Here is a 22,558-nt window from a genome sequence, read left to right as displayed (position 1 = left end):
TAACAAAATATAATAAGCTAATTTCACTTAAATATTATTTTTCACAAAGCTTCCTTAATTAAAATATTTTTTACTTTAACACAAAATATTATTAACACAAAATATAGTATAGTTATAAATTATATAATAAAAACATAATATATATTTATTAACCTGAAATGTTTTTTAAAACATTTTGTATAATGAAATCTAGTTTTTAACTTTTAAAATAATACATACATATTTAACAAACATTATTTTAACCATTACTAACTATCTTTTTATTTTTTTCTTTATCATGTATATAAAATACATGATATTTTTTGGTTCTGTTTCATATTTTGTGTATTCTTTATTTTATTTATCTTAAGATTAACACAAATGTAACTATACTATTATTAACATACTTTGATAGTAAAATTTGTTTGTAATATAGAATATGTATTTTTAGTATGTTGTTCCTCTATACTGATAAGTACTTCCATAATTATCTCCTCCCCCATAACTTGGTGTTAAATTGCTCTGCCCATAAGTTCTCTGTGTATACCCATACCCTGTATTCTGATTAGTTGAATTACTTTGTCTCATATTGTTATAGCTATTGTAATCTGAATTTGAATAATTGTTTGAAGCAGATTGATAAGAATTTCCACCACGACCTCTTCCTCTCGTAGAACCACCTCTTCCTCTAGTATCAGTATTACCTCGTCTAGCATTACTTCTATCATTGCTCATAAATCGTTTGCCACCTTTCACAAAAAATACAAAATAAATGAATTATGAAATTTATTTAAGCTTTACATGGAAATAATTTAAACACATACTTCTGCTTCCATAACTTCCTGATTTAGCTAATTCTGCCATTTCAGTAAGTCGTGGATTTATATTTTGTCCTGCTTCTCTTAATACCTCTATTAAATCTCCTGCATGTTTCATGTTATGAGTTGTAAAGAATGCATAAGCGGTACCAGTTTGTCTTCTTCGTCCAGTACGACCAATTCTATGTATGTAATCTTCTGACGATGATGGATAATCAAAGTTTATTACATATTTAACATCATCCACATCTGTGAAAAAATATTTTACAAAATATAAGAAGTTTCCTAATATTTATATTTATATGTATATTGTTTGTAATAATCATCACCCCATTTGTTGAGTGTGTCAAGTTCACAGAATGATCTTCAAACTTGCAAAAGTAATTATATAGAATGCTTGAAATGAAATATATAAAATGGTTTCGAATATATTAAATTATTATAAAATTTTTAAAAGTTTTTAACTTTTATTGAGATGGAACAATATCCCCCAATTTTCACTTAAATATATTTGTCTATAAGTCAGGTTTGAAAACCACCCACCTTTTAGTTGGAAATTCCATTTCAAAATCAGCAAAAACAGCCCCATTTACTTTTAAATGTAGGGCTATTCAGTCATGTATGATGGCCTAGAGATTAGACAGACACAGCGGTAGTGTCTGGTTTGGGATAAAGGCAGCATTTTAATGTTTAAGCCTGAATGCATTGACCTTTTTAGATTTTAAATAATAATTTTAACAATTAGAGGCACTAGAAAACGCTTGAGAATTGTTTGACATACTATAACAGCAAATCAATAGACAAAGATAAAAAAATAAATATAATATATACTACTTACATATATACGGTAAAACAGAATTTTTTTTTTAAATGTATGATTACTTTATAATTATTGTATTATAAACATTTTCGATGTAATCATTACTATTATTATATTATAAAATTAAAATCTGTATTAAATTCTTAAATTTAAATTCAAAAATATATAATACTATATAAGAATTTAAAAATTGAAAACACAGGCGTATGTTTAATATTTTGATATTGTTATTGATATAATACAAGCAAAGAAAAATAAAACATTCACTGTGTCTGCCCAATACTGGCAGTACACTGCGTTCACTTAGGGTACTCTGTGCCTCTGAAAAAGAAAAGCAGACAGTCTTAGTGGTAGCTTGTGTGCATTTCTTTAGAACCCTTCATATAAATTTCATTATTGAAAAAATATGTTTATTTAAATATTTATACATATAAGTAACCCTATATATTTTATTAATGATAAAAAAAAATACAAACCTGTTTAAAACGTAAATCATATCATAAAGTATAAAAATAAAGTTAAAATAGAGTTTAATCTGTGTATTGTAAGGGCTCTGCTATCAAAAAATTTCAATAAATCACACATTGCTACATACATAGCTGTCCACTGGTCTTATTAATAACGCATCTGGCTAATCCAATAAGTGTTGCCAATTCCCATATTCACCCGATATTCTTGACTGTGTAAATAATCTAAGTACTATGAAGAAGTAATGCATACCTAAGCCTCTAGCAGCTACGTCTGTTGCAACTAAAATAGGAGCTCTTCCACTTTTAAATTCCTGTAATACATGATCTCTTTCTTGCTGATTTTTATCACCATGAATACTCAATGCTTGCCATCCATCTCGCCTGATATTTCTTGTAATATCATCCACTTTTCGCTTTGTTTCAACAAAAATTATTGTTTTATTTTCTTTTTCATTTCCAATTTCTTGAAGTAGTCTATATAATTTTAAATCTTTTTCAAACTCCTGGCAAACATCCACAATTTGAATAATATTATGATTAGCTGATAAAGTCAGAGAACCAATATTAAGATGTGTATAGTCAGTCAGAAAGTCTTCAGCTAATGCACGAACTTCTTTAGGCCATGTAGCTGACCACATCAAAACCTGTCTATCAGGTCGAATTTGTTCAATTATCTTTCTTATTTGAGGTTCAAAACCCATATCCAACATTCTATCAGCTTCATCTAATACTAAATATGTGCATCTAAAATAATGCATATTCAATATCATATGTATTGAAAATATTTTAATTGTACATAATTTTAGTTAAAAATAATAGTTATACCTGCGTAAATTTGTAGTCCCTCTTTCCAGGAAATCAATAAGTCTACCTGGTGTAGCAATACATATTTCAACACCTCTTTCTAAATCATGTGCCTGTGGGCCTTTGGGTGCACCACCAAAGATACAGGTATTTCTTACACCTGCTGCTTCTCCGAAACAATTAGCTACTTCCTGAATTTGTTGGGCTAATTCTCTTGTAGGAGCTAAGATTAAAGCAATTGGACCATCTCCATTACCAAGACGTGGTTGATGTATGATGTGTACAATTGCTGGTAAAACATACTGAAATAAAAATATTTTAAAAGTTCATCAATTCATATAAACTCATTAAAACTTAATTTTATATACATGTATTATGTGCATATTTTAACTCTTAATAAAAAAAAAACGTCTTTACATTTCTACAAGTTAAAAATTAATGTATCTCTAATTTGGCTCACTCCTAGCGTTTTTCCAGAGCCAGTTTGTGCAATAGCAACTAAATCTCTGCCACTAAGTGCAATAGGCCATCCTTGTGCTTGAATTGCTGTAGGTTGAGAGTATCCCTGTTTATGTATTTCATCCAATACATAAGGTGGGAAGTTTCCTTCTTCAAAATATTGAATAGGATTAGGTATATTGTCACCTTTTATAGTTATTTCTGCATTTTCTCTGAACTGACATACTTCTTCTTTTGATCTAGTGTAAAGTATTATATTGAAATTTATATTGTAGTTAAAGAGAATAATAAATAGTGGATAAAAGGTTTTTACCTGCTTCTTACTGTAGGATGTTCAATATAAAAATCTTTGCGTAAAGGTTCTAAAGATCTCACATCCCAATTGATTTTTCTAAGAGTTCCTCCAGGTTGTTTGTTTTTTACAATACCTCTGATATTATTAGTAGTGCCTCTACCACGTATACCGCATATATTAATGCTATTACCACGAATACTATCACTACCTCCTTTATTGTTACCTCTGCCACTACCACCTCTGCGGGCTCTATTGTGATCTCTGTCTCGATTAAACCTGGATACATAATCTATTTTAATTTATAATCAGTTTATTATTATATTATAGGATACAAATTTATTAGATATATTATATGAATTTCATATAAATTTAATATTTGTTATAATAACTGAAATATTTTAATAACTTGTTTGTTTATTTAGAGATATGATACATTCCGTAAGAAATGTATTTTTTTCATATAAGAATGCAATACCTTTTCAATAAAATTATGAGAGTAATATAAAAATTATTTTTTTATTTTAATATCTACTTTAGTTAACGATCTATTGTAGATGTACGATAATATGGACACCTATATAGAGATATGTTAAAATATACAATCATTTTTATCATAAATTTTGATTATTGATTACCATTATCTGCAATACGATTTGGCGCTACATACTTGGTAACTACAATAAAATAAATAATTAAATGCCTATACTCTGAATTACATCCATGGAAATTTGAATACAAATGTTTCTTGTGTAATTTTCAATTAGGTTGTCAGATCTTACTTACATTTGGAAATTGGAATATCCTTAAATACAACGAGCAACAGATTATTCTGCTTTGCGGTCACTTTCGCGAACGCCAATCGATACTTTAGTAGAAGCGAATATTAGGAACAGTCAATAATCCTAGTTGAAAAATTGTATTAAGTTTAGCGTAAACTATGAAGTCCCTTGACGATGAAAATGCAATTGATATACTACGAATAAAATATAATCGTTGTTTTTAAACTTGCCGGTAAATTCGGCGGATCAAATTGACAAGTGAACTTCCGAAAGTAGTTCCCTATAAACTGTTTCCATGACAGCATTCGCGTAGTAGTACATAGAGAACGGATGAATTAAAACAAAAAATATAAGATAGAATAGGATACTTATAGAACAATTAGAAAAAATATCAAATATAAAATAAACGTAAGCAGAAATCTTCTTTTCGCGAAACTTACATTTAATTTAAAAACTTTGTAGTTAACTTATTAAATATATTTATAGTTTATTATATAATTAATGGATTAATCTGGTTTTTGATCTTTATTACGTTCTTGTGGTAACAATAAAATTAACAAAAACTTTAGTTTAAGTAAAATTTCTAGAAACTATAAGTAGGAGCAAATAAAGTTGTCAAAATTGAATATGCCGCGGCCTTATTAATTAATATATCTTAAGATGTCGCTGGACTTTAGTCTCAAGGTTCATAATTTCCTTTCTGATGATGTGTATACTCCATACAAGTTCTTTATGTTTACGATCTGCAGTATAATCATAAATATAGTTTGACACTATTTGATAATTTTTTAAATTTAAGATGTCATCTGAAATAGCACATGTAATTTAATATATTTATATGCATATGACTGAGAAATTATAAATAGAAATGAAAATTTTATTAAGTTTATGTTATAAATTACATCATTAATACTTAACCTGTCATAATTTGATATTTACTTAGATTCAATGTATTTTTGGTTTTTATTTTATTTTTTAAATTTTATATAGAATTCAGAAATACGTTTTTAAATATATTAATAAAAATATTTATTCTTATTATTTAACGAAATTATTTATTTTAGGCCTCAGATACACTTAGAATTCTTCATTTGCCACCAGAACTTTCTGATGAACGACGTAATGAATTATTCAAAAAATATGGTGCTACTAAAACCCGAACTTTGAGGTTCTCTAAAAAGTACACTATAACTTTTGCAAAATTCCAATCTCAAGAAATAGCCACACAAGCATTGCTACGTTTACATCAATTAAATGTCTATGGACAATATTTAACGGTTGAATTTGCTAAAAAGTCTATGTCAATAGAAAAAACAGAAAATAATGTTGATAATGACAAACTTACAAAAGAAGAAAGTAAGAAGGAATCCACAAACAGATCTAACTTTCAAACATTTCTACAAAAACTAAACAGTTGGACTATGAACCAAGTTTTTACTCAGCCACCTCCACCAAATATACAATATAAATATTCAGCACCAACAAAAGGCACTTTAATAAGAATAGCCATACAATTATTAAAAGAACCAGTGTTTTATACTCAGGTGAAGAAATTAAAATATAATATAAAAGTATAATTTAATATACTATATTCTTTATTTATTCATCTTATCTTATGTTTACATAGGTTTTACATTTGATGAATAGGATGAATTTACCACCTCCTTTTGAAGAGTTAGAAGCAGAATTTCCAGCACTTAAGGAAGCTTATGATATAGAAAAGTATAATGATATTTTTATAAAAGAAAGTTTATATACTAAAGAAAATGAAGGTAATGAAATTATATTTTCTCTTCTTCTTATGTTCTTTTCTTAAGTTATATATATATTTAATATATAATATACAATAGATATTTTCAATGAGGAAATAGAAGAAGAGGAATCGGAAATAGAGTCAAATGAGGAAGATAATGCAATACCTATGGAAATTATACCTGTAAAAAGAAAACGTCCACAACATAAAAAACGTTTAAAAATTCCAAAATTTATTAATCCAAATAAACAAATAATATCTTCAAATTCTACACAAAAAGTTGTAAAACCAGCAGATATGTTTGAGCCAGTACAACGTGGTGAAACAAAAAATCTTAAAATTGAACTGAAAATGGTGGATAAACTCTTAGATGCTTCAAATAAAGAGGAAAATACTGATTCTAACAATGCTGCAGATGGTGGCTTTGGGTTTATGTTTCCGCTTTCTAAACCCCTTGATTTTGCTGAAAATAGCGAAAATACTAAGGATGTTGAGCAAAAAGTAATTACATCTAATCAATTAGCGAACAATAGAATTTCGGCTAATGGTAAGAATTATTATATTCTCAATAAAACATTGTATTCTTCTAAATATAACAAAACAATCAAAGAAAGAACATGTTAAATCTTTTTTTCATTATATTTTGTTCATTATAGATCAAAGATTACTTCCTGTTTTTAAAAATTACCACCCTGGAAAACCATCAAATCGTTTATATATAAAGAATCTTACAAAGCAAGTTGAAGAGAAGGATCTACATTTTATTTACCGAAAATATATAGTACCTGAATTAAAAACAGAATTTGAGTAAGCATTAAATAAGAAGCAATTTGCTTGTTATATAATTTAATAACAATTGTTTCTAATAATAATTTATTTTGTTTTAGGTATGATGTGAGACTTATGCAAGAGGGTAGAATGAAAGGTCAAGCATTTATTACATTGCAAAATGTAGAACAAGCACAATTAGCTCTTAATGAAACAAATGGTTTTATTTTAAAAGATAAGCCAATGGTTGTACAGTTCGCTAAAATATCAAAAAGTTAATAAGAATTTTGTTTAATACGTTATATGTATTATATTATTTATAATCAATACTAATTTTAATAAAGACAAATTTTTACATGCCTAGTAATTTTATGTTACGATATTTAATATGTTATATGTATTATAGTATTTATAATCAATACTAATTTTAATAAAGACAAATTTTTTATATGCCTAATAATTTCATGTTATGATATTTTGTTTGAAACAAGATAGAACTTATTGTAATGCATACTACATATTTACATTTACGAAAACTTTAATCACATATGTATATTCTTGTAACGTGGATCTTTGGATCGATGCGGCGAAGTGATTAAATTCAGTACTTTCTACACAAAAGAATGAAAAATTTATATGATACATTATTTTTCTATTGTTGATAAATTATAATCGCTAATTTTATGATATTCTGATGTATCGCTACCCGTAAATGTGTTATTTAATTTCCATAGAAACTTTTGTGAATATATGAAATAAGACCTCGTTTGAGTTATTTAGTGGCATGTCACAGCCGCGTCAGCGAAGATCGGCGCCCGCCTGGCATTTAGTAATTCGAAGACCTTCCACTAGAGTGCTATGTTTTGAGTTATTCGATCTGTATCGTGTGCGTTAAGCGTTCGGTTCACCGATCACCGTCGAGTTGTAACCGTATGTGCTGTCGCCGTCACTCTATTGCCGTCCCTCATTTCCGTCGTCGGTCTCGCACACGTTGACACGTCCTTTGTATTGCCATGGACGTCAGCTTGCTGCTTCAGCATTCACAATATGCGTTACCTGTGGGTATCGTGCTTGTATGTGCAATTCTCGTTTTCGTCTTTGGTTTCAAGAAAGCCGAACAACCACCTTTTGCACAACTTTCGGTAGGCTCCGACGTGGACCGGAAATTTGCCAACAAGAAACGTAGCAAGATCAAAGAAAAGGTTAGCACGACATAAGTGAGCGATTTAAACAATATATCTTTCTTTTTCTTTTTTTTTTCGAATCAACTGACAATGCAAATCTAACAATCTTCATCGTTTACCCTCCATATGGTTGTCTATTTGTTGCAAGTATTTCTACACGAACACATGGTTGATAATCAGCTGGCATCACCAGTTGAAAACGATTATTCGTTATCGTCTTTCTCAATGCGTAAAATGCAATTTAATTATGTATATGCTGTTCAGAGTCAATATTATTATCCCTTTCTCTACTTTTTTGAAATATTTTATTATTCATTGTATTATAATAGACATTTATGTATGCATTTTCAAAAAATTCATAAAACTAGGACAATCTTAATTAATATAATTTTCTTTTTTGTCTGTATACAAATTATAAAAAATGGAAAATTTATGTATTCTAAATTTTTATTGAAACAATTTATGTATATTGCAGAAATCTGTTAATGGTCAAGTTACAATTGAAAAGCCAAGTCCTATTAAAAAATCTATATCAACAAAAACGGATGCTGCAAAGAAAGCTGTGTCTAAACCAGATGATATTGAAGGAAAGCTGAAAGAACGAAAACAAGAAGATAATAAAATTTCTGTAACAAAAAAAGATAAAGATCAAGTTGTAGTAAAAGTTGGTAAAGAAAACAAAGTTGAACAAGTGAAAAATAAGAAGAACATAAAGAATTTATTCCAAGAGAAGCCAGTTGACTTCGATGAAGGTAACATTCTACTGAACATTTTTAAATGACTTTTAAAATAGTATTTAAGATAAATATTAATTTTATCTTTAAAATATAGGCGACTGGGAACAAGCTTATTCACGAAAAGATAAAAAAAATAAGAAAAAAGAAGAAGAATCTCCTTCAAAGAAGAACAAAAAGAATGCTAAAAAGTCTGATTTAATTAATGAAGAAGTTACAAAACAAAAAGTTTCAGAAAAAACAGAAATTAAAGATAAAGTTATTAAGGAAACAGAAAATAAAGAATTGAAAGAGAAGGAGAAAAAAGATGTGATACTTACACCTATTTCCAACGAGGAAATAAGTAAGGAAAAAGAACAACAAAAGGAAGAACAAACTAAGGTATTCTTTAAATGTTCATTTAAATGTTTATTTTCGTATATATGCTTAATATTTAATATTATAATAATTAATGCAATTTAATTATATTTAAGAATGAAAAGGTAGAAAAAGAAGAGAAAAAGAGTGGAAAGTCAAAGAAGACTAAGAAAGTCTCTGAAAGTGAAAACACCTCTGTAGTGACCCCACCTACATCAAAAGTAGATAATAAAGTTCAAGAACAAAGAGCAAAAAAGAAGGATGAGAATACAGAAAAAGATTTAGATAATTCAGAAGAAAAAAGTCCTAAAGATATACAAACACAAGAGAAGACTGGACCAGTGTTTGATGAACTAGGAGGTAATTCTATCCACTGTAATAAATCTAATTTTGTAGTTTCGAATATCGTAATAATAGTATAAATTCTTGGATCTCAAGAGTAGAAATCTTAAACGTGTTTTTAAACATATTTTAGATGTCTGGACAGAAGCCAAACCTCAAAAGAAAAGTAAAAAAAAAGCTCGTAAAGATAACTGAGGGTGATTAAGTATGATGAAAATTACGTTCCTCGTGAAAAGGAATAGAGTGAGAATCCTGCTTGGTCCAAACGACATGTGTCATTTCGGACTTACCAGGTGTGTTTTAAGTGACTTATCAATTAACCACCTGACCAAATTGTTCCTTCCCCTTGTACATAATGCCAATTGGACTAGGTTGTTCGATCAGTTCGATTTTACATGCTACATGACTGCAGGTGCAAAAATCGTTGTATGCAGAAAAAATCTTTGTTAACTATTGATTTTTTCAACATACTAATTATCTGCTTTAGCGAAGCTGCTTTGCATTTAACGAAAGAGGCATAAGTCATAGTTTTCACTATAAAATAGATATTATATATATATCATTCTTTTAAGGATTTTCATATATGTCTATAATGATACATTAGTATTCCATGAGTTACAGCTACATCTCTTAATATGTATTTTTAAGAGTTTCATTTTAAGTATAAATTGTTAACAAATAGTACTTATGTCCTTTACGTTTTGTCAACAAGTCCTATGAACAATATCTTTGCTAGGTTATTTTGCAACATGTTTGCATCCACGTTAGTAATATTTTAAATATTGATTTTATGCATTATAAGTAATTCAAATGTTATAGATGCGAACGGTTGAAAGCCAAAACTTAGAAAGTATGAGATATATTTCAAAACAATAATAAAGTGCAGGACAATCTCTTATGGAGAAAAGTTTGCATTACTGATGTACATGTCATTTTCAATGTACTGAGAGAAATATTTTCTTATACTTGATAGCGGGTAATTTATTCCATCATATAGATCCAAAATTATATACTTTGTAATAATAAACTGTATGTAATATTTTATCATAAAAAGTACATCAGTAACGAATTTTAAGGATTGATATGTATTTATAAGCATATGCGAACCTGTGACAAAATTTGTGCCAAGTTGTGAAGAGAAATAAAACGAGGTACAATGAAAGTCATTATACAATTACATATGATTAATTTATTAATCAAAATAGATTGTTTTAATTGAGATAACTGAATTTTATTCATTATTTATTCGTACAATATATAATTATATATATTTTTGTTTTCGGATTTTAGTGTTTATATAATACCAGTAGGTATGTATAATACTTAAAAATATAAAAAATATTTAATTCATACCTAAAATACTTTTACTAATTATATTATGTGATTTAATAAGAATAAAATTGTGTTCTGACTTTCAAAGTGTCTAGTTATTAAATATATTTAATAGAAAAGAAGGTACTGTTTTCTGCAAATATTATCTTTTCATGTATAAGAATAATTCTGCTGAACAAAAATCTGAAGGAAGTCTTATTAACGAGTATGATCAAACGTGGATCAAATAATCAAAGTTATTATGTTGTCTTTTAATTTTTTACGAACAATCTAATCCAGCCGTTCATATTTTATGCCATGTATAAAATATAGTGAGTATATTGATTATACATTAAAGGTTTTCTCTGAATAGTCTTTTTAACTAATGTAATTAATCGTTAATATCTACATTATGTATAGTAATATCGCATATGGAAATGCAAGAGTTAAACTCTATAAGAGAAGTAATGTCTTGAAAGAAGAATTAAATATTAAGAATATCTTTAAAGAAAACATTAAAATTGAGTACTATATTCAGAGTTTTTTGGCTTCTATTTTCTGAAAAAATGAAAAGACAAAAATTTGAAATCGAAAAATGATGTTAGTTGCAATCGCGTTATCGCGAATAAATGCGTAATAATTAATATAGGAGTTGCATTATAACGTCATTTGCTCGAAACAATTTACTAATTAGTGTTGTATGTTAATATGTAAAGATAAAGAAAAAATATTTAGGGTGTATGGCGAATGAAATATTGTGATAAGTATACTGTATACCTGAGCGTTACATGAACGTTGTAAAATAGTACTATTAAATAATATTATCATTTATAGCTTTTACTTATAAAAAGAAAATGAAAAAATATTCGTTTAAATAGCTCTCCATATTTTGTACTTTTACCCTTAATATATTTTCACAAAATATTCATTCTACCTGTATGTTTTGAGATATACATACAAGGTATTAAAGATTTTAGTATTTCACATATTTTAAAAAATTCTTTGTTATAAAATTTTGATACTTTGAAAAAAAGAAAGGTTTCTTTATTTAAATACAATTTTTTCGAACGAGCTTCAATTCTATATACATATAGTGTGGAACCACGGATCGTTATTACTATGTAAAATCCAATGAAATATAGTCGCTTGTATCGAGTGACCCCATCGAGTGCCAAAAGTATATGTTATACTTTATTATGGGCAACTGTTGTATAATAATTTTTGGTAATGAAAAGACTTTAATATTCATCTTTCGATTATTTATAAATATATCGTCTCTACATTTCTAATTTTATGTAGCAAGCACTCTGCATTTTTATAATTTTACTTTCCTATACGTAATTATTCAAACGAATTGTTGGAAGTATCTATTCAACTATAATTGAAGTAATAAAAAGGAAACATACGGAATGTAAAGATTTTTCTACAGGCGTTATGATCAGTGTTGAAATAACGATTTTTCTTACTAGTACGAGTTGTTACATTTCGTTGTTTAAGGTATAAACGGCACTAAGGAAAAGTAAAAAATGCAGTCTTTATTTTATTTCTATTGCAATTATAAATGCAAACATCGCTTAAATAATTCACGTTGCGTGTATACTATCCATATTCAGTGTTACAGCTGTATTAAACTTATATATTTAAGTGGACAATTGATCGAGCAAAGCTAAATGTAATTAATTATAGTTTTATATTATGAACGAAGGATAGTTTAATATTATGAACGATTATGTAATGTTATTGTTCAACGCTGGTCGTAAGAAACATTTATATTTACCAAATAATCATTGGTGTACTTAAGTTCAACGATTGGGACAATTTGAGTAGCTGCCGAATCATGCGGTCTAGGTATTTAATATCATCATATTTTTGTATGTAATATTCTTCGGGTTACTAACTCGCGTGACGACACAATGACAAAGAGGCGAAGTTAATTCAGTTAATCAGCCTGGAAATTAAGGGAGTTTTTAAAATCATGTTGATAGAAGGATATCATATTTTGAATAATATTTATATGCACTTTACTCGTCTATCGAGTAATTAAATATCGATGTAAAAATCACTATAAAACTGTTGCTATCGCAAGATCCTAATAAAAAAAAAGAATTACACAAAAAATTAAATACTAATGATATAAGGAAGTCTTTCCAACAAAACTAAATTTAATTGTACTGATTATGATTAAAAAAATATTATCGCTTTTGTATATATGTATAATATATTAATCAGCAATGTTCTTTCTAATTAAATATATACGTATGTGCAATTTTATTGTATACTGAAGTGGTAATAGCTTGAAAAACTAGTGATTGAATAACGTGGTCTATACAAGTACGATTGTAGAGATATTTCAAAAGTGTCGATCAGTGTCCAACGAAATTAACTATATTTTTAAACATACATATATGTACTTTGATTGTAGCTTAATGAGACTATTGTAGTTTCATATAGTGATTATAATGTGACGTCGATATTTTACTTGAGCGTAGTTCAAAGTAACTGAAATATTTTTTTCTAAAAAAAGTCTTTCTCCTCATATAAATAAATGTACGATACGAAGTTAAGTTTAGTGGCCTAACGCTTGTATAATATTATTAACCTGATAGTGATGCACCTGGACTCTGATCATAATAGAAATATCGAATATAGAATAAAGGAAACTAAGTGTAGACTAGATAAAAGGATATTATTCCGTGAAACAGAAATGTCATGGTTATTCACGATGTATTTTATTCACCAAAAGTGTTAACGTAGTTACTGATATTACGATATCTATATAAATATATTTGTGTAAAATGCGCGTATTTCAGTCAGTTCAAATATTATGTATAGCGTACGATTTAATATTGAAATCGATATAAATGGAATTTTCTTTCAAAATTGATGGAAAAAATATAATTCAAGAGAAATATTCTGTTTCTAACGGCTGCATATTCTTATTTGAATTATGATATCATTATAAATTCTGAAAATTTATATAAGTTCTTGCAATATAAATATTTTGTAGCTGTAAGTTTAAAGTATATGATCAAAGCTACTACAAAAAAAAATCGCGCAATCGGTACAAATGCGAAAATAGAATATTTCTCGTTCCGTACTTACATTTTTGATTGTGACATTTTTGGGATAGAAGTATAAGCGAAAAAAATAATGCATTACAAAATAAAGAAGAGGTAAAAAGAGGTAAATGAAATGAGGAATAAAAATTATATTTTTCAACATTCAGTTGCAACCATTCACTGCGCCCGCCCACTAATTATCGTTACAATGAATGTTTTGTACATATTTAATTGTCATTACAGTTTTTAAATATTGTATAAGGAAGGCTAGTTTATTCCAACTTTCAAGGGACCACAGAATATAGACAAATAATAAAACGTACAGAACCTCGTTTCTCATTTTACTTTTTCATCAACTGTTCCTTCATTATTCTCTTTTAGTTTCTACTTTCTACATGAAATTATTTACATTATATAAACTTATACAGTATCTATTCTTTTTTTTTTTTACTAATGAATCTACTCATCGTTGGGAACACGAACAATATCGTTAGAATACACACGTTTTACATTTATGATTATCATATTTCACTTTCATTATTAAAAACAATCATTTACTTAAATTCGTTTTTCTAGTTTTCCTAAATGTTACTTTCTACGTTTATTTTCGAAATCCTTTTTTAGGGTATTTGCTGCATTTCCTTTTGAATGGTTTAACAGGCTTCGAATCGCCCTCGTTCTCGATCTTAACTTTATTGCTCTTTCTTCCCAAATCAGCAGATTTCATTCCTTTGTGTCTAATTAACAATCTACCATTCTTTCTAGACGATCTGTTTTTATTCTTAATTCTTTTCTTTCTCTTGTGTTTCTTTTTACGATCCATATTAGCTATTATCGCTTCTGTGTCGGCGGACACTTTCACTTTCGGCTGCTGAATCGTAACAGTTACCCTCACAAATAGATCGTACAGAACATCGCCACAAAATTCACCAAAACAATATTCTTCTTCACACTCAGCACAAGTTTTTACACTACTTTCGATCGTACCGGCACGGTTTTTACTGCGTCTAATGGGGCTTATAATTGATCGTCGTTCTTTAGCAACTGTTTTTGCTTCTAGTTTTCCCATTTCTACCTGAGAAAGAGAACGTAATACAGTATAAAATAACTATACGACCTAAAGATACTACTTAATTTTAAAAATATGGTTCCCAAAACGCTACACATAAATAATAATATTCACAGCTTAAAGCTATTAATGTAGGGCAATCTACGAATCATCAAATATTCAAGTTGGCTCTGATAATTCGAAATGTTTCAAACAAAAGTTTATTGGTATAAAATGAGGAATCTACAGATGTAAAAAGATGTTTCAAAAGTTAATTTGATTGGTGTGTGCGGGATTACGAGGCCTAAATAAAATAAATACCAATCTGGAAAACATTTCTTCGTCTTGTCGATACTTTGGTCTGATCGGCGTTAACATTCTCCAATCAATAGCAACCTGTTGTAACTCGTGAAGATTCAAAGCTCTCATGTCTGGAGGTATCGGATTTCCATAATTCCATTCCTTTCCAAATGCTTTCAGTTCTCTTCTGGTTGGCTTCCAGGAAAATTCTTTATCGCGCACTTTTGCATCATCTTTTTTTACCTATTACCATAATTATTCCATAATTATCAGGGAATAGAATTTTCAGATTTTGATAGTGAATTTTTTGTCATTTTATCACACCGTCAAAGGATCTTAATTGTACGCAATCGTGGAGGAGCAGTTAAATTATTCGTATTACTCCAACCTTTTCCGGTTTAATTTTAAATTCAGGGCAATTTTCGAGCAGTCGCCGGAATTCTTCTTGAGAATTACAGGTTGCTTTACTTAGATCAGGTAATAAATTTGCATCCTTCTTATCTTCTTTTAGAAGATCGTCCAATTGGAAGGCCATTATTTATATCTGCAATCCAAGAAAAATATTCAGATCTCATTTTCCGATACGTAAATCATTATTCCTTCCTTATTTTATGCTGTCTGTACAAATTCGTTTTCTACAAATATAAAACGAAAGAAACGAAAATGTGAACAAAAACGCGATTGTTTGGTTTTTGTTAAAAGATCTCTGAAGCAACGGGAGAGATTAGGCATCTCTCGGAATCCCATTCGATCTGCTTCATTAAAAGACCCTGCAAGATAGATTTACATATATCAATTTATGGAACACCAGTATACTTAAAAGCGTCTCTATTTCGTTATATGACACGTACGTTTTTCAAGGTAGATAATTTAGATAGAATTTCTTGTCCGCACCAAATATTAGAATTGTCATTTCGTAATCCTTTATTATCAGTATTATTAATATGAACATTGTTCAATCGAGCTTTATCACTTTGCTCGCTCCTGTTCTCTTCGATAGTGATTCTCCCATTCTTGTCAGTTCTCAATGGTATGATAGAATTCAAACTATCCATCGAGAGATCTGCGTCATAGTTGTCAACTTTTAATTTTGATCTATTTAATGTTCGAATTTTCGATTTAATATTCATAAACTTTCTTCTGTCAGGAGATGGTGATCTATCAAAAAACACAGTTGATTATCTGTTATAATATTTCTAATATAATATTTTTAATGCACGAATCGAAATATTAATAAGAATTACGTGTACCTAGAACGTTCATCGCTGGATTCAACTTGACGTCTTCTCAATCGCAATCGTCGTTGATAATGAGGATCTTTTTCGCTTTGCGTGCGATATCGAGTTCCAGGTCTAAGAAATTAACAATATTTAAACATCTTTCGTACTGCGATGAGATAAACTTTAATTAAATATTAATCTATGTTTGAACATTATTAAAAATTACCTATTAGCATTCCACTGTGGTCTAGATTCGATAGCTCTTCTAGGTTGAGGTTTCGACCGACGAAAAGTTTTTACGATAATGTCTTCCGTCAATCCAACGTTAGCAGACCTTTTAAATTAACGAAACATTGCACATAACATTCAATACCATGCAAATGTTAGTTAGAAGATAAAATATTTGCATATTTATAAACACCCAAATATAGCGAAAGCAAGCATAACTTGTGTAATAATAAATAATGTATATACGTGCAAATAAATATACAAAAAAGATAGTAATATAAAATAAAAATAATTGTGTAATAAAGTGCGTAAAAAATAGAATTTCGAGAAACGAAATGAAATCATAATTACCGCTTCTATTTGCAAGACAGAAGAATAATATCCTCTACGACTCTTCAAGTTTTGAAGTGATTCAATGCATCATATTACGACTCACTTTTCAATGTCCCTTTTAATAGCATTCGTTGCATCCTTGCGGTCCTTCATAGAAGTATCCTTAGTGGTCAAGTCCTGCATTTTCTCCGGAAAATCCTGAACATTTTTCTCTATATCTGTTTGCGTACCGAAATCTCGGCCATTTATAGCTCTGTACTTGCTTGGCGTGAGTAATCTATTCTCTACGATCATCGATGATATCCTGGAGGAATTTGGGGTAAAGTTCGAACTGCCTATATTCTGTATGAAGGTATTCAAGCCTACAGATAAATTACTGTTCGAATTATTTTCTAATCTTCTTGGTGTTGGAGTCAACACCAAGTTGACCAATTGTAGATTTGCCTTGCTGAGTAGTTCCGAATCTTCGAGTCGACCACTTAGCACAATGGCTACGTCTTTGCTAACAGGAACTTGGACTGGTTTTATGTCATCCATATTTTGTTCTGATTTGTTTATCGTATTATTGTCATCGCTATTGTCATTGTGTGTTTTGTTACTATCGTTATCAACATTATTATATTCTCCTGTATTTGATGTTTCTTTCTCGACAGATTTGTTTTCAACATCGTCATTATTAGAAGGTAGATTCTGTTGACTTCCTGCACTCGCGCAATTTTGACCGACCTGGTTTTCATTCGAAATATTGGATTCACAGTTTTTAAGAGATGCAATGGGATTCTCTTCGCTACTTTTTTCGCACTTTCGCCGAAATTTCTTTTGTTCCTTTGCTAAACGCTCTGCTGCTTCTAACACTTCACGCATCGCCTCGGCTTGTCTTAATTTAGCCGCTTCTCGGTCTTTTAATTTTCTTTGTTCTTCCTCAAATCTAGGATAAAGATGATTTCATATAGACTTATTGAACTAATTATACATGTGTTTACTTGGTAGAGACACGTATAATTCGTTGTAAAAATAAACTCAATATATTTATACCTTTCCTTCTCTTTTTCCCTTTCTCGTTTGATTCGTTCTTCCTCTAATCGTTCCTCCCTCAGACGTCGCTCCTTCTCTTCTTTCCTTTGTCGATCCTTTTCTTCAAGTTGTTTTTTAATCGCGCTCTGAAGTTCTAGAGCTTTTTGTCTTCTTACTTCTCGTTCTTGAAGAATTTGTGCATCAACAGGAATATTTTGACCACGAAGATAAGTCTTGTTATCGGATCCGATCGAGCCCACCGTTGAGCTGTCTGAACTACTCGCACTCTCGTGATTAATAACCAAAACCTTGATAAATATTAATATAAAGTTACAAATTCTGATTATAGAAGATAATAGTTAACATGATATATATCAATAGAAGATACAATATTTGTTCTATTGATTTAAATTAGTATTAATAATTAATAGTTATCGAAATCGAGTTACAAGGTATTTCTGATAGTCATACTTGGCTCGAATGTCCCAATCTTGACAACCAAGATGGTGGTGGTGGATCTCCTCGTGTAGTCTCCTGACCCCAGACACTGCCCCATCTTGGCCTGTTAAGTTCGCCTATTCTACCATCAGATAATCTCCTCGATGGTGGTAATGAATTTTCAGGTGTTGTGTGATAAGGATTCTGCCACGTCTTTTCGGTCATGTCCGCTCCTAGTGGTTTGCAACTGGGCAACAGCGCTAGAGAATCAAACAGGAAATTACCTGTTATTTAAAAGCAAATATTTTATCGGCAAATGTGAATGCTTCTTTTTTAAAAAATCGAACATAACACTTCCACATACATATGTAAGAAACTGTAATGACTAATAATAGAAAATAAATAGCTTAAGGTAAGAACAAGATGATTCCAAAAATCGAATTCGTAGAAGACATACTCTAGCGTGTCATGAACTTATACAATACGATCTGGTACTTACTGTATGATATAATATGTTAAGCTTCTTACTCCAAAATCTACCATACGAACTTACTTCCTTTCGCTGACACGGGTACGTCTACAGAGTCGCTGGCATAACCGGAAGTTTCCCCTTCGCGTTCTTCACCTTGCGAGCCGTAATGATTGTTTTTTGAATTCTCGTAACGATCGTAAAGTCGACGTTTCTCAGAATGGTAGTGTAAGCCTTCTGTAGCGAAGTCTCGTTGTTGGCCCTAAAATACGAAGCAATGAATTTGTTCTATAAAGGCAAAGATAAAATGGTTCGCGTGACGAGAGAGCAATTTCCTACTTTTTCATCAATCTGAATATCGTGTTCCCTTTAACGCGCATATACATATACATATACTTATTGTTGGATATGATTACTGTACCAGTACGAGACAGGGACGATAAACGGTAATAGGGTTCTGTATCGACTTTTGAGATTTGTAGGGCCTGTTTGTTATCTTGACATAGGTTTAAGCTTAAGTGAATACGATTACTTTGCCTTTATCGCGTTTCGTTATTTTAACGAGAACAGTTTTTATAAAATAAATGCTTTGCAGGAAAAGAATTATTTTCTATTTTAAAAGTACAGCTATATTTCCTTAAGTTCTCATGTTATTTATTACGTTATTGATTGCGTTGAAGATATTTAAATTGATTTTATATAAGTATCTGTGCAAAGGCAAATCAATTTTTCAAATACTGCTATATTGTTATTTTATATGATTTTTAAAAATATGTAACTATCTTAAATTGTATATACATGTAACTCGTTATGTAGCATTGTAATTTTCTTCTAGCTCAAACTACACTAATATACATCAAATATATGTAATTGCTTCAACTTTACACATACAGTGACTTCCAAAAGTGTTTTGAGACTGAATTTGGTCATTTGGTCCAGTTTTAAAAAAGTTACTCAGTTTTAAATAGTGTTGCACCAGGTTTGGTAGCATTGCATGTCCTATGTACATTCGATATGAAAATTGGGGTATGTACAAAGTATGTAATTTTGGTAAGAAACTGGTCATATACAGGCAAGGAGTAGTCAAGAGGTGAGTGAACTTTGCTTGGAAGATAAGAATCGATTTGCCAGACTGCCTTACTTTTGCTTTCCCCTCACGAGTAACACACAATCACGTATAACTTTCAACACTGTCTCGAAGCGGCAATTAAAAGCACGTGCTCATTTGTTATTCCGTTATCGTATAGAACGGCATTTAGAACAAATTTTACGTAATAAATATTCAAAAATAATCAATTATACACAATACATTAGCGCGGTATGTAGCGTAAAAAGTAGGACAATGTTACGAATATTCAAGCATAAAAAGAAATTACGATTGTCTTAAATTCTGCATCTACATATTTTGTTGTTCGCTTACCTTCCTTATATATTTATATATTTATCGTTTTACAATATCTTTTATTTAATAAAAATCATATGTCTAATAAATAATGTATACCGTTATAATTTATAATTTATAATTTATAATTTATAATCGTTATTCCTGGTCAAAATCATTGAAAGTATTCGAATATTTTTGTGAGCCCCTGTACCATATGTTGATATATGTTTCAGTCTCTATGTTAAGCGTATCGCACGGACGAACCTGACAATGATATTGTTGCTGATCCTTGTTATAAATCGGTGGCAAGCTCGGACTTCTGTGCCTAATCTGCGAAACTTCCGACTGCTCGTGCAGATTTATCAAGCTACCACCATTGCAATCCAGACATTTTACGCTCGTGCCGCCGTTTCCGGAACTCTCTGTCACCAGACTCTTCAGGCTGACGGTGCTTCCGTAATGTCCAGCAGCACGAAAAGGTTTCGAGGGCGATTGCTTGTCTTTCGTTACCGTCAAGGACATTCTTGCGCCATTCGGATAGGTGCTGCGTTACACGTTTTATTAATACATCGTACAATAGTAATAGAAACACCTTGATTTACAATCGGATCGATGCGAGCCTGTCTGGCTGACATTGAACACGTTTATTTAATATCACTAATCTAATGAATTAGGTACGAGTACCTTGACCTTATTCGATTGTTGATGAGTTTTTGAATAATTTAACAAAATTCTGAAGCTTTTATATAGAATTTAAGTTCATAATGCTTACTATATTAACGTATTAACCTAGAAAGACGAGTTAACTCGTCACTCAGATTGCCAATCTCTTGGATATAATAATATCTTTATTTAAACTTTCAATGTTGCAAAAATCAAAAATCTAGCTGAAACTGATTTAGCTTTGGTAACATCTGATTGTATAATTATGAAAGTTTCTGGTTAAAGGATAATCCGTTTAACTGATGAAATATCCTTGATCTACTCCTCCAGTGTCTAAATATTATTTTAAGCTATATACGAAAGCACGAGCAATTGAAAAATAATTATACGTAATGTCTATTTGATTACTTAAACATCATCTTCTTAATAGTTTTTTACACGACTTACTCTGTACTTAGAATAAATTCAATTAATAAATATATTTAAATAGCCTTGGTGTTTTTGAATGAAAATTTTAAAACAACTAAATTTATCGTGACCTTTCCATTTATTGTATTTTTGATATTCGATACTTACCGGATATTGGTGCGGATATTGATGTTATTTTCCAGAAGACCCCAACTTCCGCCAAGACGTGCCATTTCTTCTACAGTATCCGTATAAAGTATTAATTTGCCGCGCAATATTATCATATTTTCATGCTAATATCTCTCTGATATTTAATTCAGTTTGTATATAAATGTACATTATTTTGTATTCTCTACCGGCTACTTGTATTAAGATTTCATATGATCTGATGTAATTTACATTTCCATCTAAATTTACTACGATTCCGATACGGTACACAGCACGCGATATGCTATTTTTGTATCAAATATATTATTGCAACTTCAGTTTTTATATTTTTCAATATCTACGATCATTTCGAGCAAATTTCAAGGATGCTACATTTTTTTTCAAGATTATCGAGTATAGGATCATTCGAATGATTGGAATTTCGAGACCTACCTCTCTCTCTCGCCCATTGGATCCTTTTTTGTTCCACTAATGACGTTCTCCCGATCATTGTTGGCGCGCGACACGTTTCGCGCGAAATGAGATTTGCACGTTCGGTAATGAGGGTACGGTCAAATACGTAGGGAAAAAATAAAACAGAACCTACATCAATCAGTCCTTATTTAATGCTAACGCACGGCAGTTTTACCTATTTAGCCGTTTTCGATCTCCGGGCGATGAACCATCCAATGTTTCGGTGCGCGACGACTTCCGGCGCGAATTTGAAACCCTTAGATGTCAAAAGACGTTGCCCGAGTTCATCGCAGGTCGTGTCAATATTTGAGACTGCGGTAGGCCTGTAAGACTGTACAAGGTTCACTTGACAAGTACACACACGTGTGGCTTATATTAAATGCGAAAGGAACGCGCGGTCGCGATTCGATCACGCGGTACGTTTCTATGGGAACAATCGTGAATCAACCACGGAACCTCTTGCACTATTGTCAGGGTCGATAATATTGACCAGACAGGCA

At 30.3% G+C, this 22,558-nt stretch overlaps 5 protein-coding genes across 7 annotated transcripts; 2 read left to right on the top strand and 3 right to left on the bottom strand.

Moving 5' to 3' along the window:
- Positions 1–49: 49 nt before the first annotated feature.
- LOC138186566 (uncharacterized) lies at positions 50–4,737 on the bottom strand. Of its 3 annotated transcripts, none has more exons than XM_069126556.1 (7): positions 4,429–4,733; positions 3,664–3,921; positions 3,352–3,589; positions 2,913–3,193; positions 2,338–2,831; positions 804–1,046; positions 50–728 (listed from the first exon to the last, which is right to left on the bottom strand). In XM_069126556.1, coding segments are annotated over exons 1-7 (1,818 nt in total). In that variant the 5' UTR covers positions 4,431–4,733; the 3' UTR covers positions 50–426. The 3 variants fall into 3 exon arrangements, 2 of the variants coding, with proteins under 2 accessions (XP_068982657.1, XP_068982658.1); XR_011174922.1 differs by lacking the exons at positions 50–728; positions 804–1,046 and adding exons at positions 1,406–1,507; positions 1,636–1,938 and having other exon boundaries at positions 4,429–4,737; XM_069126557.1 differs by lacking the exons at positions 50–728; positions 804–1,046 and adding an exon at positions 1,399–1,938 and having other exon boundaries at positions 4,429–4,737.
- Positions 4,738–5,018: 281 nt separating this feature from the next.
- On the top strand, positions 5,019–7,412 carry LOC138186567 (RNA-binding region-containing protein 3). Its single transcript, XM_069126559.1, has 6 exons — positions 5,019–5,244; positions 5,489–5,968; positions 6,052–6,196; positions 6,275–6,724; positions 6,834–6,984; positions 7,065–7,412. The coding sequence occupies exons 1-6, from the start codon at positions 5,224–5,226 to the stop codon at positions 7,222–7,224; spliced, it is 1,407 nt and encodes a 468-aa protein (XP_068982660.1). The 5' UTR covers positions 5,019–5,223; the 3' UTR covers positions 7,225–7,412.
- A 359-nt stretch (positions 7,413–7,771) lies between these two features.
- Positions 7,772–14,094, top strand: LOC138186568 (nucleolar protein 58). Its single transcript, XM_069126560.1, has 5 exons — positions 7,772–8,147; positions 8,605–8,881; positions 8,961–9,244; positions 9,337–9,580; positions 9,696–14,094. Exons 1-5 carry the CDS (start codon positions 7,959–7,961, stop codon positions 9,755–9,757), a joined length of 1,056 nt encoding a protein of 351 aa, XP_068982661.1. The 5' UTR covers positions 7,772–7,958; the 3' UTR covers positions 9,758–14,094.
- Positions 14,095–14,206: 112 nt separating this feature from the next.
- LOC138186569 (uncharacterized) lies at positions 14,207–15,816 on the bottom strand. Its single transcript, XM_069126561.1, has 3 exons — positions 15,669–15,816; positions 15,302–15,523; positions 14,207–15,007 (listed from the first exon to the last, which is right to left on the bottom strand). Exons 1-3 carry the CDS (start codon positions 15,813–15,815, stop codon positions 14,534–14,536), a joined length of 843 nt encoding a protein of 280 aa, XP_068982662.1. The 5' UTR covers position 15,816; the 3' UTR covers positions 14,207–14,533.
- A 142-nt stretch (positions 15,817–15,958) lies between these two features.
- LOC138186565 (histone-lysine N-methyltransferase, H3 lysine-79 specific) lies at positions 15,959–21,850 on the bottom strand. Its single transcript, XM_069126555.1, has 10 exons — positions 21,606–21,850; positions 20,631–20,910; positions 19,067–19,244; positions 18,547–18,773; positions 18,097–18,383; positions 17,165–17,989; positions 16,727–16,834; positions 16,531–16,632; positions 16,132–16,438; positions 15,959–16,050 (listed from the first exon to the last, which is right to left on the bottom strand). The coding sequence occupies exons 1-10, from the start codon at positions 21,719–21,721 to the stop codon at positions 15,976–15,978; spliced, it is 2,505 nt and encodes an 834-aa protein (XP_068982656.1). The 5' UTR covers positions 21,722–21,850; the 3' UTR covers positions 15,959–15,975.
- Positions 21,851–22,558: the final 708 nt, after the last annotated feature.

Source organism: Bombus flavifrons, chromosome 14, assembly GCF_040668555.2.
Source record: "Bombus flavifrons isolate JBK064 chromosome 14, iyBomFlav1_principal, whole genome shotgun sequence".
Classification (NCBI taxonomy): Eukaryota; Metazoa; Arthropoda; class Insecta; order Hymenoptera; family Apidae; genus Bombus; species Bombus flavifrons.
Note: the sequence above shows the minus strand (reverse complement) of the source record. Positions and strands in the feature narration are given on the sequence as shown.